Source organism: Elgaria multicarinata, chromosome 5 (assembly GCF_023053635.1).
Source record: "Elgaria multicarinata webbii isolate HBS135686 ecotype San Diego chromosome 5, rElgMul1.1.pri, whole genome shotgun sequence".
Lineage (NCBI taxonomy): Eukaryota > Metazoa > Chordata > Lepidosauria > Squamata > Anguidae > Elgaria > Elgaria multicarinata.
The window spans coordinates 102,253,673-102,270,188 of NC_086175.1; the positions used below are offsets into that span (position 1 = coordinate 102,253,673).

General features: G+C 39.5%; 1 protein-coding gene across 5 annotated transcripts in view; it reads right to left on the minus strand.

Annotated features, from left to right (window-relative positions):
- Positions 1-2,363: 2,363 nt before the first annotated feature.
- Positions 2,364-16,516, minus strand: part of ZBTB20 (zinc finger and BTB domain containing 20) — a 584,371-nt gene continuing 570,218 nt past the window's right edge. For all 5 annotated transcript variants that reach the window (XM_063126937.1, XM_063126938.1, XM_063126936.1 and 2 more), the window contains 2 exons: positions 6,342-7,925; positions 2,364-4,035 (listed from right to left, as the gene is read on the minus strand). In XM_063126937.1, the coding sequence (XP_062983007.1) occupies positions 3,617-4,035; positions 6,342-7,925 (2,003 nt within the window). In that variant the 3' untranslated portion in view covers positions 2,364-3,616. The remainder of the gene's footprint in view (positions 4,036-6,341; positions 7,926-16,516) is intronic.

Genomic DNA, 16,516 nt, shown 5'->3' on the forward strand with positions numbered 1-16,516 from the left:
ATTTCTTACAAGGATATTTTATCATATTCTAACTACTTCTCTCAGTTATTGTCAAGTAGCTTGTCCCTAAGCTTCATGTGGCAAATGACCTATATAAGGCTAACTGAGATATTGCTTAAAACCTAATGAGAAACTCACATTCCTGTCTGATTCTTGTATTCAATGAAGATGATGTTTTGCCAAAAGACACTGTCGTATACTTTTGTGCAATTCCTGTCCTTCTCATATATTTCCTTCTGATGCAGCTATTGTTTGCCCTTGGTTTGTGAATTACTATAGCAGAAGTCAATATTTTACATCGCATGCTTAAACACATTTTCCTAAATTCAGAGCTCTGTAAGGAAGAAGCTCCTATTCAGATGGGCTTCACCATTTACTCAAGATGACAGTTCTATATGTGTATTCTCTTGGCTCAATCAGACCAATTATGTGGAACTAACTTACAATGAAATCCATGGGGCTTTCTTCCATTTAATTTGTTTATGGTTGGGATGGGATGTTATATTTGTAGACTGCTGACTGGGCAGACATCTGAATAGTTAAAATGTGTGACTACAGGCCCTGGCTCTCTACTATCAAAGGGACCCCCCACACACAATTTGTGATGGTGCACAGGTGGGATGGTTGACAGAATGTGGTAACCGTTGGTTGAGCTTGGCCAGCAGGTGCTGCACTGTAATGTCACAGCATTGTGCCAGATCCAGACTTCACCCTGGGAGTAAATTGGGTGCACCACTGGGCTCCTGGAGGTGGGGGTTTGGAATAGATTGACGGGGTCCATAAATCAACCCCCCACTATGCTGGCTCAGTGTAGCTGGTTAGGATTTTGACAACTATCTTTGCAGATTGTAGCAATTATTAGTTTAGAATCTGACATACTTATTCATAAACTTATTTCATCCCAGATTACAGACAGTAAGTGCAATTCTATATATGTCTACACATAAGTGTTCCATTGTTTTCAATGGGGCTTTCTCCCTGTATATGATTGTACCTTATGGCTGCAATTCTATATACACCAATCTGAGAAGAAGTCCTGTTGAATTCAGTAGGACTTACTTCTGAATAAACATACATAGGATTATGCTGTATAACACTGCATGTTTTCACCATAAGAAATAGTCGGATTTTAAGAATCACATAAATAATAATGATGATGATGTATAGTATGGAGGAGTATCTTATACAATCTACAGACTTCAGTAAACCTGGCACCCTGGACTTGCTGGCCTTATAGTCCCCTTCCAACTCTACTATTTTATGATTCTATGAATACTTTATACTGAGTAGGTCCCATTGGTTTTTATGGAACTTTTAAGAACTGCAGTCTCAGAAAATTTGGTTAAAGAAGAGATACATTTAAAATTGAATAGGTATTTCCCCCTTGTCCCTACTTTTGCATATTATTATTAGATCATTTCTGCCTTGACTAGAAATTACTGTACCAAGATAAACAGGACAAATGCATACTTGATTTGTTAAGACATTGCTCCAATGTAACTAAGTACCCAAAGAATGTCAGTCAGTCTTGGGGATGATAATTTCTCTTGTAAGGAGGAAATAAGAAATAAAATTATCAAAATAAAATTAAATATCAAAATAAAATTAAAGGAACCTTTAATGTATATCCTGTCTGCCTAGTCTGCTTTGGATGAGTAGAGAATGCAAAGTATGACCCCTAAATTTAACATTTTTGCAGATGAAAAAGAGGGAAGATTACTTGTACTTCTAAGGAAAAAATAACAATTTTGGCATTTAAGAAAACTAGAGGGACTAGATCCATTCCTCATAACTATGGAAGATTATAGACAGAATAACTGGATGTATAAGGACAATCTCCACAAGTAACTATTTAAGTTCTTTCTTTTCTAGGGACTTCCAGAACTTATAAACAAAATCATATTCTATCATTCCAATGAGTGAATAAATAATGTTAAAACCTTGCTTCTGAAAACTAATTGTCTTTCATCTAAATCTAAGAGGGAAATCAATGAAAAGCCTAAGAAAATTATAAATCCAAATTCAGAACAGCTTTTCAAGTGTCATCGCAAGTTGGACAGAATATGATGGAAGAAATCACGTATAATATCACTCTACTCCCAGGCTGCTATTCTGAAAAAGCACAGCAAAAAACAACAGAAAATAAGTTGAGATCCATTTTCTCTTCTTTAAAACAAACCATCAGGATCACTCACCCTCCTTTCCCTCTTGCTATTTGGAAGTAGGATACCTAACTTTAACAGTCTGTATCTAAAATAAAATATATATGTGCATATATGTATATACATATATACATCCATATATATATATATATATATATATATATATTATACACACACATATATTCAGTTATTCAACTGAGCAGGTATTAGTGGCAGTGTATGCAAAACAAAAGAAAAAACAAAAATTACTTTAACAAGGTTACACTTTTGTTTTTTGTTTTTTTTACACAAATACTGTGGTAAATATATTTTTTTAAAAAATCAGCACTCTTATCTGGTAAACACAACTCCTGTCCCTCTATAAAATTTTGGATTAAAAAAAAATCTTGAGAACTCTTTTTAGTTACTCCCCACCCACCTTCTACTTTACTTTTCCCTCCACAAGAATAAATCTTGATGCAGCCTTTTTTGACTTTTACCCACAAAGATTGTGGAAGTGATTCCTTTTCTTGTACCTAGAACACTAGGTGAAAAAAAACCTCTTGAATTATTTTTCCTTTTGCTATTTCTCTTTGATATTTGCAAAAGTCCCATTGATTGTGCTGAGGCCCTAGGCTCAGCAAAGACACTGAATAAATTACAAAAAAAGCCACCTTTGCTAACCTTATTCTCACTTTATTGTTTCTAGCTTCTGGTGAAAGACGGTGTTGGTGTTAGTGGGGAAGAAAGAAGTTGGAGATTATGAATCAGAATGTGTGGAATGGAACAGAACCCACAAGAGGAACCTATTTTTCTCCTTCCCCATCCTGCAGGGACTCCACACCATCCAACCCAAACTCCCTTTGCCTTTCTCCACAGCCCTTTTTATAATAGCAAGACTAATGGTGGAAACCAATAGGGCCCATTTTCTGTGGTTGCTGCTCAACCATATGGTTCTATTCCACAGTTTTAACTGGATACTGTGAAGTCCAAAGCGGTCAGAATTGTGAATCTGTCCATTGAAACACTGCAAGTGGTGTACTTACGACAGTAGGCCTTGTAGATTTCATAACATTTTCTCTTGTTGTTGTTGTTGTTTCTTGTAGTGCTCTTCACAAGTGACAAAAAAGATTTTTTTAAAGTTTTTTTTTTGTAGTAAAGAAGGGTTGTATTTAGAGGCCAGTAGCTAGAGATCCAACCAGTAGATCCCCTGAAGCACTATCTGGCCTTAAGGCCACCATCAAAGGAAGGCTGGGATAATAACTATTCACCCAGCTTCCAGAAATGTAATGTACCAGCAGGCAAAAAACAGTTCTTCATGTAGTACAAAAATGAAGTGAAAATAAACAAAACAAAAAACAAAAATGAAAAACGAAAACAAAAAACCCCAAAAACATTAAATTCTAGTGCCATAGCTTTTTGTTGTTGTTTCTCTGGTTGGGCTTTGTTGTTGTTCGTAACAGAATAGATCTTACTTATCCATCTGAAACATGCATCCTCATGTGGTCATTGAAATGCTCAATTTGGTCAAACTTAGCTGGACAGACAGAGCAGACGTACGTGGTTCCCTCTGTGCAGGCCATCACTCCAGCAGGAAGAGCCCTTGCTCCACTGCCTGTTGTGCTAGCTGTTCCGTTTGTGGCACTATGCAGAGCCACGTGTCTTTCGAGCAGGGTCTTGTGTGAGAATTTTTTCTTGCAGATGTAGCATTCATAGGATTTCTCCCCACGGTGGAGCCGCATGTGCACGTTTAGGGAGCTCTTCTGGGTAAAACGCTTGTTACAGATGCTGCATTGGTAGGCTCTGACACCAGTGTGAGTCACCATGTGTTTGATTAGGTAATCCTTTAAGGAGAATGATCGCCAACAAATGCTGCATTGATGGGGTTTCTCACCTGCATAGTAGCATAAGGGAGAGGAAAGACATGGGAAAGAGAACCAGAAAAGAAACCTACATTAACACCAACTAAGCCCTCTAATCGACAGGTCATTTCTACTTGCTCTAATTGTAGAACAACCATTTGGGGGAAGGAGTGCTTTCTTAAACGTCAGTATCTAATTTTATCATATGTGGTATTTTAATCTCTTATCTCAGCTTAAAGTGATACTCATTTTCTCCAACAACAGATGAGAGGACAGAAAGATAAAATAACTGAACCAAAGTTACCAAGTTAATAATGACTGCACTATTCTTTACATAGCCAGGAATAAATGTTGAAGATCAATTTAGATGAGTATCACTAATTCCAAACATGTTACAGGGGATCATACTATTTAGAAGCACACCCAACCAACCACACCATGCAATCTTTATGTAATATTTTCTAAATCCATCCCAAAATTCCCACTTGGCTAACAGTTCAACCCATATTGTGTAGCACATAGCAGCAACTGGTAATGCATTATAGCAAGGAGAGCTGTAGCAAGGCATTGAAAAAAGAAAAACTGCATCAGGAGACCATGCTAGTGCTGTAGCTGCACCAGTAGCAAAGTCTGGGACAAATGAAGTGGCAGCTGGTAAGGTTTGGCATAGAGCATGTCTAGACCAGTGTTTATCCCAGGGATCATCCCAGGATCATCCCTGTGCATCCACATGACACACAAGGGATCCCGGGAGCAAGGAGGGATGATCCCTCCATTTCCCCGGGATAACAGGGACCACTTGTAGCCCAATTTTTCCTGCGGTCTCTGGATCGTCCTGAGACTGCGGAAGGTGTGTGGGCGCCTGTCCTGGCTTCGTCCTGCCTCCTCACAAGTAAATGCGAGGAGGTGGGAACTGGGCATGGAGCTCTTCAGGTACTCCGTGCCAATCGGGGTTTTTTTTTTAAAAAAACTTACTTTTTTGTTGGAGCACATGTGTGCTCATCTTCTGTAAAAAGAAAAAGAAAATGGCGGGTGCAACATCCCTCCTTCCTCCCTGGATGTCATGCTCACATGTGGACAAAGGGGAGGATCTCGTGAGCAGAATACCACAAGATCCTCCCCCCTCCCTCCCCTGGTCTAGACATGCCCACAGTTTCCTAATGCAGTTCCCCCATCCCATGCCTTGCTATAGTTCTTTTTGTTAGCATTTATTATTTCAAGTATTTTTAGGCTGCCGTTCAGGGCAGGACCCCTCCCAAGGCAGTTGAAAATCAAATCACATATAATAAAAACAAATACAGCAAAGCAGCAAAATTCATAAAAACAACAAATACTAGCAATAAAAAAATCTAGCCTAGACAGCTATTATCCCATATAATAAACATTTATTATATGGGATTTAATTATTCCATATAATCTAGTCCAGCATTTTGTTCTCACAGTGGCCAACCAGCTGCCACTAGAAAGGACATGACTGCAGGACATGAGTGCAACAGCACCCTAATGTAATCTGTAAAGTTCAAATAGGAATGAAGAACCAGATGAGGGAAAACTGTCTATTTAGGAAAGATTTGGGATACAATGGATAATAAACAATATGGATCAATAATGTGATACATAAAACTAATGTCGTTTTAGGTTAGATTGAGTATCACTTCCCCATTGGGCAAAAGGTGGGATACAAATAATAATAATAATAACAACAACAACAACTTGGAATCGTACAGTTCTATGCAGCTTCTGTAACCAAATCTGTAGTATTGAATTCATTTCTGGGTTCATGGGTTACAAAAGGAATGGAAAAAAGAAGAGGGCTACAATAACAATAAAGGAAGACAAGTCCTTCATAGGAAGACAAATTTTATGAGGGTGGCTAAAGGAATAGAGTATGTTTAGGCTAATATATATATATATATATATATATATATATATATATATATATATTCATATTCAGGGAGGAAAGGAAGCAAATTATATTATAGGAGGATCTGCTGAAAGTTTAAAAGGATCTCAAAGAAAAGAAGGACAACTGTTCATACTTTCAAATAGGAGAGATGAAGCAGAAGCAGTTTTACACTGCATGGAAGTAGACTTAAACATAAGGAAAACATCCTATTACTGATTTTCAAGAGGGGACAGAATGTTGAAACAGACAATTCATTCTACTATGAATGCTTTCAGTGTCATAAGAGCATTTTCTTTTTTAAAAAAGCAACAATTAGTATACATTGTGATGATAGAAGAATAGAATACCTCTCGAAATCAACTGCATACTTATACATGTGTTTCTTCCTTGGACTCCCAGCCTCACATATAAGGCAAAGGGCCACACACTCACCTGTATGTACAAACATGTGCTTGACATAATTCTGTTTGGCGGTGAAAGTCTTGTTGCAGAGGGTACACTCATAAGGCTTTTTTTCACCCTGCCCACCTGCTGTGCTGTGGCCTGCAGAAGGAGCCAGGGGCTGTGGGGCTGGCAGTTGGGCAGTAAAAGTTGACAGGCCAGGCTGGGACACTGTCACAAACTGTGTTTGTTGGCCTAAGGGCTGGGGCAGACTGAAGAGGAAAGGCTTAGGGCCACTGCCAGCAGACTGTGTAGTAAAGAGTGCAGGCAAGTAAGTATTGCCAGCTGTGCCAATGACTTGTGTGTTGCTGGTCAGTGTCAGCGGCATCCTCAGATTGCTGGTGAGGGTTTCTGTCTGGCGTAAGTAGAGCTGGGTACTTGGCAATGCTTGGGCAACAGTTGTAGTGATAGAAGGCTGCAAAGTCCCCTTTTCAGTACTGTTACTAACAGTGAGCAGTGTGCTGTCCCTTTCAGTGTCATTGCCTCTCTCTGGTGAGGAAGAGTTGGCATCTATGTGCTGCTGCTGAGTGCCTTCAGCAGAAGCATCATTTTGTTCTGCTTGGGGAGGCTCTTGTTGACCTTCTCGGCTTAGAAATTGCTGTTCAACAGAATCAGGTTCAGTGCCGATAGAGGAACTGACTCCAGAGTCAAAGCTCTCCCCCTTGGGCTCGCTCTCAGTGCCTTCTGCTTGATCAGTATCCTCAGTGCATTCCTCAGACTCATTGCGCTCTAGGATCTGTACCCTCTGCTGTCCATAGTAGTCATAGTCATCCTCCATCTCTTGCTTGATGTGAATATTGCCCACTAGGGTCTGAATCCGAACTGGCCGCGGTTGCTTCCGGCAATGTGTTGTTTCTGGAGTGGTGGAGAGATACCGCTCCATCTGCTGAGAGCGTTCATGGATCCGTGTAATCCAGCTTGGGTCTTCCATATGATGGTCTCTGGAAAGTCCTAGTGCCGTCTCATGGTGGCTGACCACTGCTCCACTGTAGAATGAGCGCTCTCCACTACCATTCTGCATAGAACAGGCATACAAAGCTGAGTAGATCCTGTCTACACTGTGCTGTGAGTGGCTTTGCAGATAGCCAGACTCAGTGTCACTGCTCTGCCCCGAAGTGGCTGATTCAGGAGTTCCTCGAGGTGTCTCCTGGGCAGAATCCTGGGTCACTGGATAGATGTCGCCCACATTCTGTGAGACAATCCGTGTGCATTCATCAATCACAGTCTTGATCTGCAGGATGCTGGCTGCTGTGAGGATCTGTAAGGCCTCTGACTGTGAGACCCTCAGCACCCCACTATACATGAAGTCAATGAGCTTTTGTACTGACTGGACTGACACCACGGAGGGAATTTCAATGTCGCTGTAGCCCAGTAAGAGCTTGTCCTGGAAGAAGGGGCTGCCAGCCGCCAACACACAACGGTGGGCGCGCAGCATGCTCCCGTGGATGCGGACCGTCACATCACAGAAGTGGCCACGGTTGCGTTGCTCGTTGAGGGTCTCGAGCACCGAATTGCTGAAGTTGTGGAGATTGATGCTGTGAATGCGCTCTGTCATCCCCTTGCAACTAATGTTACCTGCAGTAATAGAAAAGGCAAAACAGAAAGGCAGATTAGAGTCTGATGCCTGCATGTAGATTACGCACACAGCCTCGCATATTGAATGTTCAGAGAAATAAGATCTGGTTTTACATCTTCAATCCACAAACAGATTGCAAGATACTTTAGTTTGGTCTTGCTTAAATTCAGGGTTTTATGGCTCAGCTTATTATATCACCCATCTGGAGAATCCAGTGTTCTTCCCAGGCCTCTTCAAAAATTCTGATTGGAGAATAAATGCGTTCCTCCCCTTTAAGCAAATGAAGAAGGCAAAGTGAGAAGTGTGTGTAGTACTATATTTAGTTGTGCATGTAAAGATCAAAATATTTACTATCGGTCCAGAAACAAATGTTATTGCTGTTCTAAATAAGGGTTTGTTTGCCTTTCCCATTGTACTAACATACCAATGTAATTAGTGATAAAGAAATGGTTCTAGTGGCATTATGCCAATGGCATTATAGCTCCACAGTACTTCTGCGGGGAAATCTAGCTATATTTTTGAAAGACATTAATATTTGATTGATGTTTATGATTAAGGTGAGAAACCCTTAACTACTTTTAATATAGGAATCACAGCCAGTTCACACTTTATGCAGTAATTGTGTTTGATGAGGCTTCACCAGGGTCATACCAGGGTTTGCCACATAATCGGTGTTAATTTCCTTCCCCTCAGCTATATGTCCATTCAGTGCCTGCTTGAGAACTATCTTTGCATTTTCACACCCTTTAATTACTGTACCTTTTCTGAATATACCTCCAGTCAGAACCTGCAGTAAAAATGTAAAGTATGAAAGGCAAGACTGTTCTATAGCCTTTGAAAGGCATTTAAAATCCTGCCCATTTCTGTATCCTAACCGAATGTTATGTGTGGAAACATTTCAGGTCTCATTCAGGTCATTGGATATATGATCCAAGTCATTGAATATATTCACCCTAAGGCAGCAGAGGTATGCAAATCACAACACCTGGAATAATAGTTCCCAAAGGGCTAACTACATGATACATGCAAATGTGTCTGTTAGGTCCTTAAAACTCTCCCTTTTTAAAAAAAGGAAAGGAAAGGAAAAGCATCTTCAGTGGGCAGAGCAGAGAATTGGAAGGTAAGAAAACATTTAAATGCTTTCCTTCCTGTTTCCCCCATTGCAAATTGCTTCTCCAAGCAACTTTTCTTCTACGTATGTCTGTGTTTATAAGAGATAAGTGTTAATTGTGGTAAGCCTCCTCCAACCACCACTTCACCCTCAATTGTCCTCTTTGAAAATACTTCCTTAAGAAACAAATATGAAACAGCAGTGCTCTAATGAACACATTTGCATGTAATGTGTATTTATTTATTTATCTGATTTGTACTCCACCTTTCTACAAGAAAAATGGCACTCAAGGTTGCTTACAATTATAAATAAAACTTGATTAATACAATAATAAAATAATGCATTAAAACACAATAAAACACAGCAATAACAGAATAAAAAGAACATTCAACTCAACAGATCCACTCACACACCAAAGACCTGCTTGAATAAAGAGGTCTCTGCCTCCTGGCACAAGGATAGCCAAGATGGAACAAACCTAATCTCCCACGACATCCTACACCCTACATGTGGTCACCAAGAAGGCCCTCTCTGAAGGCAACCGTATTGAAAGAAGGGCCTATCCCAAAGAACTTAAGGCTTGTATGGGAGAAGGTGGTCTTTGAGGTAGCTTGGTCCTAAACCATATAGAGCTTTATAGGTTCTAATCAGCACTTTGAATCGTCCCTGGAAACAGACTGGTAGCCAGTAAAGCTGTTGTAACAAGGAAATCACATGCTCCCTGTAATAAGTCCTAGTCAACAGTCTGGCCACAGCATTTTGGAGCAGATGAATCAGACATCTCTAGGAATGAGTGCAGTTGGCACACTAACCTCAGCTATGCAATTGATCTACTGGCTACTGCTAAAATCTGGGCCTCCTGGTTCAGTGCTAAGTCCAGAAATATATCCAAACTGCGAGCTTGAGTATTCAGGTGGAGTGTAACCTCATCTAGCACAGTTCAAGTCCCTGTTCCCTGATCTGAATGACCAGGAGCACCTCTGGTTTATCTAGATTAAGCTTAAATTTGTTTGACATCATCCAGTTCATTACTGACATTAGACACTGATTTAGAACTAGAACAGCTTCCTTAAATTTAGATGGAAAAGAGAGATAGAGTATGGTGTCACCAGTATATTGGTAGCACTGAACCACAACACTTTGGATAATCTCTCATGCATATGTTAAATAGCATGAGAGATAAAATGGAGCCCTGAGGGTTACCACAAGCCAAAGTCTAACAGCTTCTTCAAGTAGGAATCCCCCAGCATCACCTTCTGAAATCACCCCTCCAAGAAGGGCCAGAGGCACTGTATAACAGTCCCATCTCAGAGAGACGCCCAAGAAGGATACCAGGTACTGAAAACTGCCAAAAGGTCCAGCAGAACCAACAGGCAGACACTTCCCCAGTACAGGACACAGCGTAAATTGTCCAACAAGGCGACTAAAGCAGTCTCTGCCCATAAACAGGCCTGAAGCCAGATTGAAATGAATCTAGATTGCTTCATATAGAAATCCCTGGAGCTGAAAAATCACCACACACTCCAGCACCTTGTCCAAGAGTAGAATATTGAAGACCGGCTGGAAATTATCCAATACCGCTAGGTTTAGTCCCTAAATAGTAAGGGTGCATAATCAACAAGGTGACTGTGCACTGAAGATAGAGAAGTAAAAAGGAAAAGCCAGACAGATGTTGGAGAGGAAGTAAAGCTAAATAAACCTGGAGCAAACAGATTACTAAATTAATTCCTGATTTCAGATCCATTTTTGATATAGCAAAAGTCAGTAAGGTTTATCGTCTGAAAATGACAAGTAAAAATGACCTGGTCAAAAGTGAATATGAAATATAAATAGCCCAGCTCTGTGAAGAAATGCTATGTAAAAATACAAACATTTAAAAGATATGTCTGTCTTGTTCTGTAATGATTAAATGTATCTGTGTAGGCCTGAGGCCTAGCATTATTACCGTATTTCTTCGATTCTAAGGCACACTTTTCCCCCCATATATATATCTCTAAAAACAGGGTGCGTCTTAGAATCGCGGGTGCATTTATTATTTCTTAGAATCAAAGCTTTTTTTCTGTTTGTGGTACTGAAATTAGTGTGCGTCTTACAATCAATGGCGTCTTAGAATCGAAGAAATACGGTACTGTCAAAGGCTTATGTAAGAGTACTGCTTGGTGATAAGTTCTGAAGGGGGAAAGAGACTATTGCTTTTAATCTGATATTAAACAAAAACCCTACAGTTTACAAAACAATGTTAAGGCTCTACAGTTTTCAACCAAGCACCAAAAAGCAGGGAAATTGGGAGTTAAGGCTCACAAGCCTAAACGTCACATCCTCCCTAAGAAGGTAGAAAGTGTCAGTGAAATTCTCATTCTCCCAAAGCAGATAAACCATGAAGACAGGATGGAGAATATGATGTGCAGAGGTGACTGTGGGGTTGTGGAAAACTGATGATGAACAACTTAGGGCCACCTACTTCTCTCTTTTTGTTTAGAGCAGCCCTTCCCCAACCTGGTGCCCTCCAAAGGTGTTGGAGTACAACTCCCATAATTGCAAGTCAGAATTCTTTTGAAATCAAAGTAAATAGTAGTATTCTTTTATGTAAAAAAAAAAACTTTAATAAAACAACTTGTTTAATAGTTCATCTTGCCTCTAGTTGTGGTCCCCATATCTCACCTAAGCCTCTTGTACCAAGGTACTAGGAGATTTTAAAATATTCCAAGAGAATTGGTGGTAGCTGAAAAGGGTCAGCTTTGGGAACTCTGAGTGGTACTGTCAGAGTCCTTAGACACTCAAATAGAAAAACTGCTAAAATGAAGAAAATGCTATAGGTAGGACTGCCCAGTGAAGAAGCAGTTTTCCCATATTTAATTTAGTAAATATGGGAAAACTTCATAATTCAACAATTTTAGCATCAGGAGGTGGGCCAGAAGGTATTTTTACAAAACAAACCCAGAGGTAAGCAAATGTATCACCGCTAAATTTTACTCTGGTTGCACTTTTATACTATATTTTGTGAACTGCCCAGAGAGCTTCGGCTATTGGGCGGTATAGAAATGTAATAACTAACTAAATAAATAAATAATAAATATTTTTAAGCTTTTATATTTTATATTGTATTTTATTCTGTATTTTGTGGTTTTAATTTTTATGAACTACCCAGAGAGCTGCATTTATTGGGTGGTATACAAATGTAGTAAATAAATAAATCATTAGGTAGCAAGAAAATCTATGCATAACCTTTACATTCAAATTATGACAAATAACTGTAGGAAGAATATACTTTTATATATTAATTTATATCAATTCTTACTAATTCACTCACTCACCTAATTGGCGCAGCATAGAAAATCCAGAGCGGGGGAGGGGGACTTCTGTCTCATTCTGTTCCCAGACCTGCCATTCTCTTTTAAGTTAATACAGTGGGAAATGTTTCTGTGGAATTGAAGTGGCCTTTGTTAAGCAACTCTCTTTTGCCAGTGAATATCAACATAGAAATCCCAATGGACTCTGCATGAGAAACTACTGTAGGAGGGTTTGTTCATTTTTTGTGAAAGCAGGTTGATTCAGAAATGGCACACAAATGAAAGGGTGCGAAAATGCAAAGGCTATTCTTACTCAGGCAGACCATGAATGGGCATATAGCCTGGGGGAGAAGGGGGGACGTACCACAGATTGTGCACATGTACCATACTTTCAGAATGGTGACAGGACAAGGGGTTTTATCCTGTGTCTGAGGGTCTGAGAATTGTTTTTGTTATCCTTTAAAACTTACTAATTGTCAGTAATATGCATGCACTATCCTGTTTTGGAAAGAAATGTCAGGATATGTCAGATCCTTTATGTTGCAGAACAACTCTAAAAGAAGAGGCAGGTACTGAATTCTGAATGGAGGAACAGTTAATTGTAGTGTTTGAGTGTGCATGAAATGTTACTCAGAGCTACACAGAGCCTAGTAATTATGATTTACAAGCATGACTAAGGCTGTAGATTCAGAAGCTTGTTAAGATAGAATAGTAGATTTCAGTTAATTGGACTTGAGCTCCTGACTTGAGCTTAACGGATTTCCATAATAGGCTATCCTTACATTAAAAAACATACAGACAATGACACTTGCAAGCCAACAAAACATAATTCTGGTACAATTACAGCTCATATTCGTAAGATGTTGAAGATTGCTATAGTTCGTCATATAATTTATTTTATTATTTACTATTTTATTTATTTATTCATTTATTCATTCATTATTAATAGTTATATGCCACATTATTTGCTAAAAAGCCATCAATTAAAAAAATTCTCATGACCCAAATCTATGGGTCCTGGCATTTAAAAAGCACAGTCTAGATGGGGTGAAATAATTGCTATACCAGCCAGTATCATTGTAGATCCGGGATGTCACATTAGCACAACAGTATTTTCAGTGCTTCTATGCTGAAAAGTACTGTGATGTTGTGACAAATTGTTTCATAGCATGCAAGGGGTGTATGTGTGTGTGTGTGTGTGTGTGTGTGTGTGTGTGTGTGTGTTGGGACAGTAGATTGAATACGATTTATTCTTGAACTATTTGTAAAGCATTTAGCTATCACAGAACTATCAGCTTAGATACATTCTAGTATTTAAGGATGCACGGCCATGTGTCATTAGTTAAGGTTCGACCGGGGGGGGGGGGGGAGTATTCGACCACGATAAAGGGGTAATGGGGGGGTTGGTTGGTCATTCTAACATTCATAAAATAAAAAATGTTTCACCAACCTTCCTAAAATGTGCCAGAAAGAAATGTTGGTTTTACATAATCTGAAAACCTCAAGAAGATTGGTGAAAGACTGAGGGAAGGATGGCAGTTTAAAGTAGTAAAGAAAATAAAAAGTCCTTCAGCCAAGGAATTTGTTAAAAAAAAACCTTGGCGATTTTTTTGTACACCCTATCTGGTCATATGAGGGCTTACCTAATTAAAATCCTGATGATTTCCTTTTCCTTTGATCTTATATTTGATGGAACAGTTTTTCTTTTTAAAAAAATAAATTTACTTTTTATAAAAATGTTTTTTATTGCTAATGAAAGCGTATGGAAGCTCATAATGTAGCACTCGGAATGTTGAGGATGAGGGGAGGGGGAGAAGGGAATAATAGCCATCTGGATTAAAAGCAGAAACAGCAAGCAGCTATGCATTTCTGTGACATGGGTGTGGGTGTGTACACCAAGCAATCCCCTCAGCATGACCAAACCCTACCACAAGGAAGCTATGGAACTGAATGAGAAAATCATAGTTCATAAACAGGCCTGGCTTTCCTTGAGGGCAGAGTTTTGCTGCCTGAAATCTGAGAAGCAGTCTCAGCCTGGTCCTTGCCTTCCTTTTGAGTGAAGAAGAGTCCTCTTTTTCCTTTTTGGAACATGTTTTCCCTTGGCTTTGTAACTATTTTGTGCTATCTTTTCCCAAGGCCAGCTTCTTTGACCCAGGCACCAGGCTTGACGCCTATTTGATTTTCTCATTGATGAAAGTTGGGCTTCACAGCACTTTTAATTTATTTTTTTTATACACTCTCTATCTGGATTAATTTTCCCCATTTGGACTTTGCTGAGTTCTACATCCTGGATTCTAGGAGAGATCTCTTTCAGCTTTCCTCTGGATCCATGTTAACTTGATCATCAAATCTCTCCTTTGAATAGGTAGCTATACATTCCTTTTAATCCTAACCCCAACCAATACACACACACACACACACTGCTCCCTTCCTTTTTTCTAAGAATTTGGACCATACTGCTATGAAGTTGAAAGCTTCAAATACTACATTTAACTAGTTTGGGCTGGTGCAAGTTTTAAGTACAACTTTGAAACCTTTCAAAGTGCTTTTGGGCCTACAAATTTGTTTTTGGCCTAGTCACCCTGTTTTTCTAATAGGCCTTATTATTTATTTATTTATTTATTTATTTATTTATTTATATAGCACCATCAATGTACATGGTGCTGTACAGAGTAAAACAGTAAATAGCAAGACCCTGCCGCATAGGCTTACATTCTAATAAACAGTTACTTTAGTGTACTTTGTATACTATGCACATGTATTTTTTTCTAATCATTGTATGTTTGACATTTACTTTTGTATCTGATGTACTTTTGCATTTACTTTCCTTTATAACCCATTCATATCTTAAGACTTCTTGTGTGGCATGTTTTCATTGGTTTAACAAGTTAAGAGGGATATTCACTGTTTTCCGGCTTACGTTTTAAAATCTATTTTCAACAGGCTTAGTAACTTCAAGAGTTACAGAGTTGAGAAAAACCCTCAGTAAGCCCATTCGGACGACACTGAGGGCTCTGTGGTTAGCATGACACAGTTAACCAGTTTCCTTAATCACACACTAACCGCAAAGCAGTTAGATGAGCACCTGAGTCCTCCGAATGCTCCACTTCATATCCCATCAGCTCTTGCGCTAAGAGAGCCGGCAATTGCACAATTTAGGCTATTTAGGCCTTTCTATAATGCTAGCTCTATGATTTCAGCCCCTTAATCATAGCTACATTGCATGACATCTTTAGCCAAAGTTAGTGCCGCTAACCCTGCTGCAGAACAGGGTTAGTGAAGCCAACCACAATGTGGTTTGCAGAGGCACCTGGTTAAGGAAAATGCATGTCTTAATCAGCATGGTTAACAGTGTCATCTGAATAGGGCCAATCTCTTTGCTATCGGAGGCACTGTTGGAGGCACTGAGTAAGGGACTCCTGGAGATAATTTAGACTGACTCCAATAACATAACTCTATTCTCCCTTCTGAAGAGGTCTGGACAACAGACTACTAAAGACAAAATGGCAGACCATAATAACAGTTCTGATGTGCCCATTTGCTTTATGAGGCAGGTGCTCTTGCTGGCTACCAAACAGAGGGACTAACAGGCTATAAAGTTGCCCGGCTGGGTCTGCCAGAAACCTGGCCTCACCATTCTTGGCAGGTCCATGTTCTACAGCAACTGCTCTCAGATGAACTTGATGCAATCCCACATTCCACCCCTGGTTTTAATTTACTGACCTCCCCTGGGTAGGCCTTGCAGGAAACTATAGGGTCAGACAAAGCAGGCATACATAGCACACACACAGAGAGTGCTGGGACTGGCAAATCTAAAAGCAAGTATGCTGCTTTTCAAGAACCATGGGAATTCAATGGGACTTACTTCTGAGTAAATATCTATGGATGGAAATGCAGCTTGTGCAGGTTTGAAACTTGACTACAAACTTGATCACAATCTACTACTTTGAGATCCAAACAGGAAGAAAAAGAATGTAGTATCAAATGAGCTATAATAAATAACATAGTAAACTGAAACTTATTCTAATATAGAATATTTTCCTGTATCATCTTGTGTGCTTCCAGAATTAATCAGGTATTTTAAATTCTAGTAGAACAATTTTTCAAGTTGTCTCCAAATACAGACACAAAACATGAAATGCTTCCTTTTCATGAGGCAGTGATAAAAAGCTTTTATCTCTGGACACTG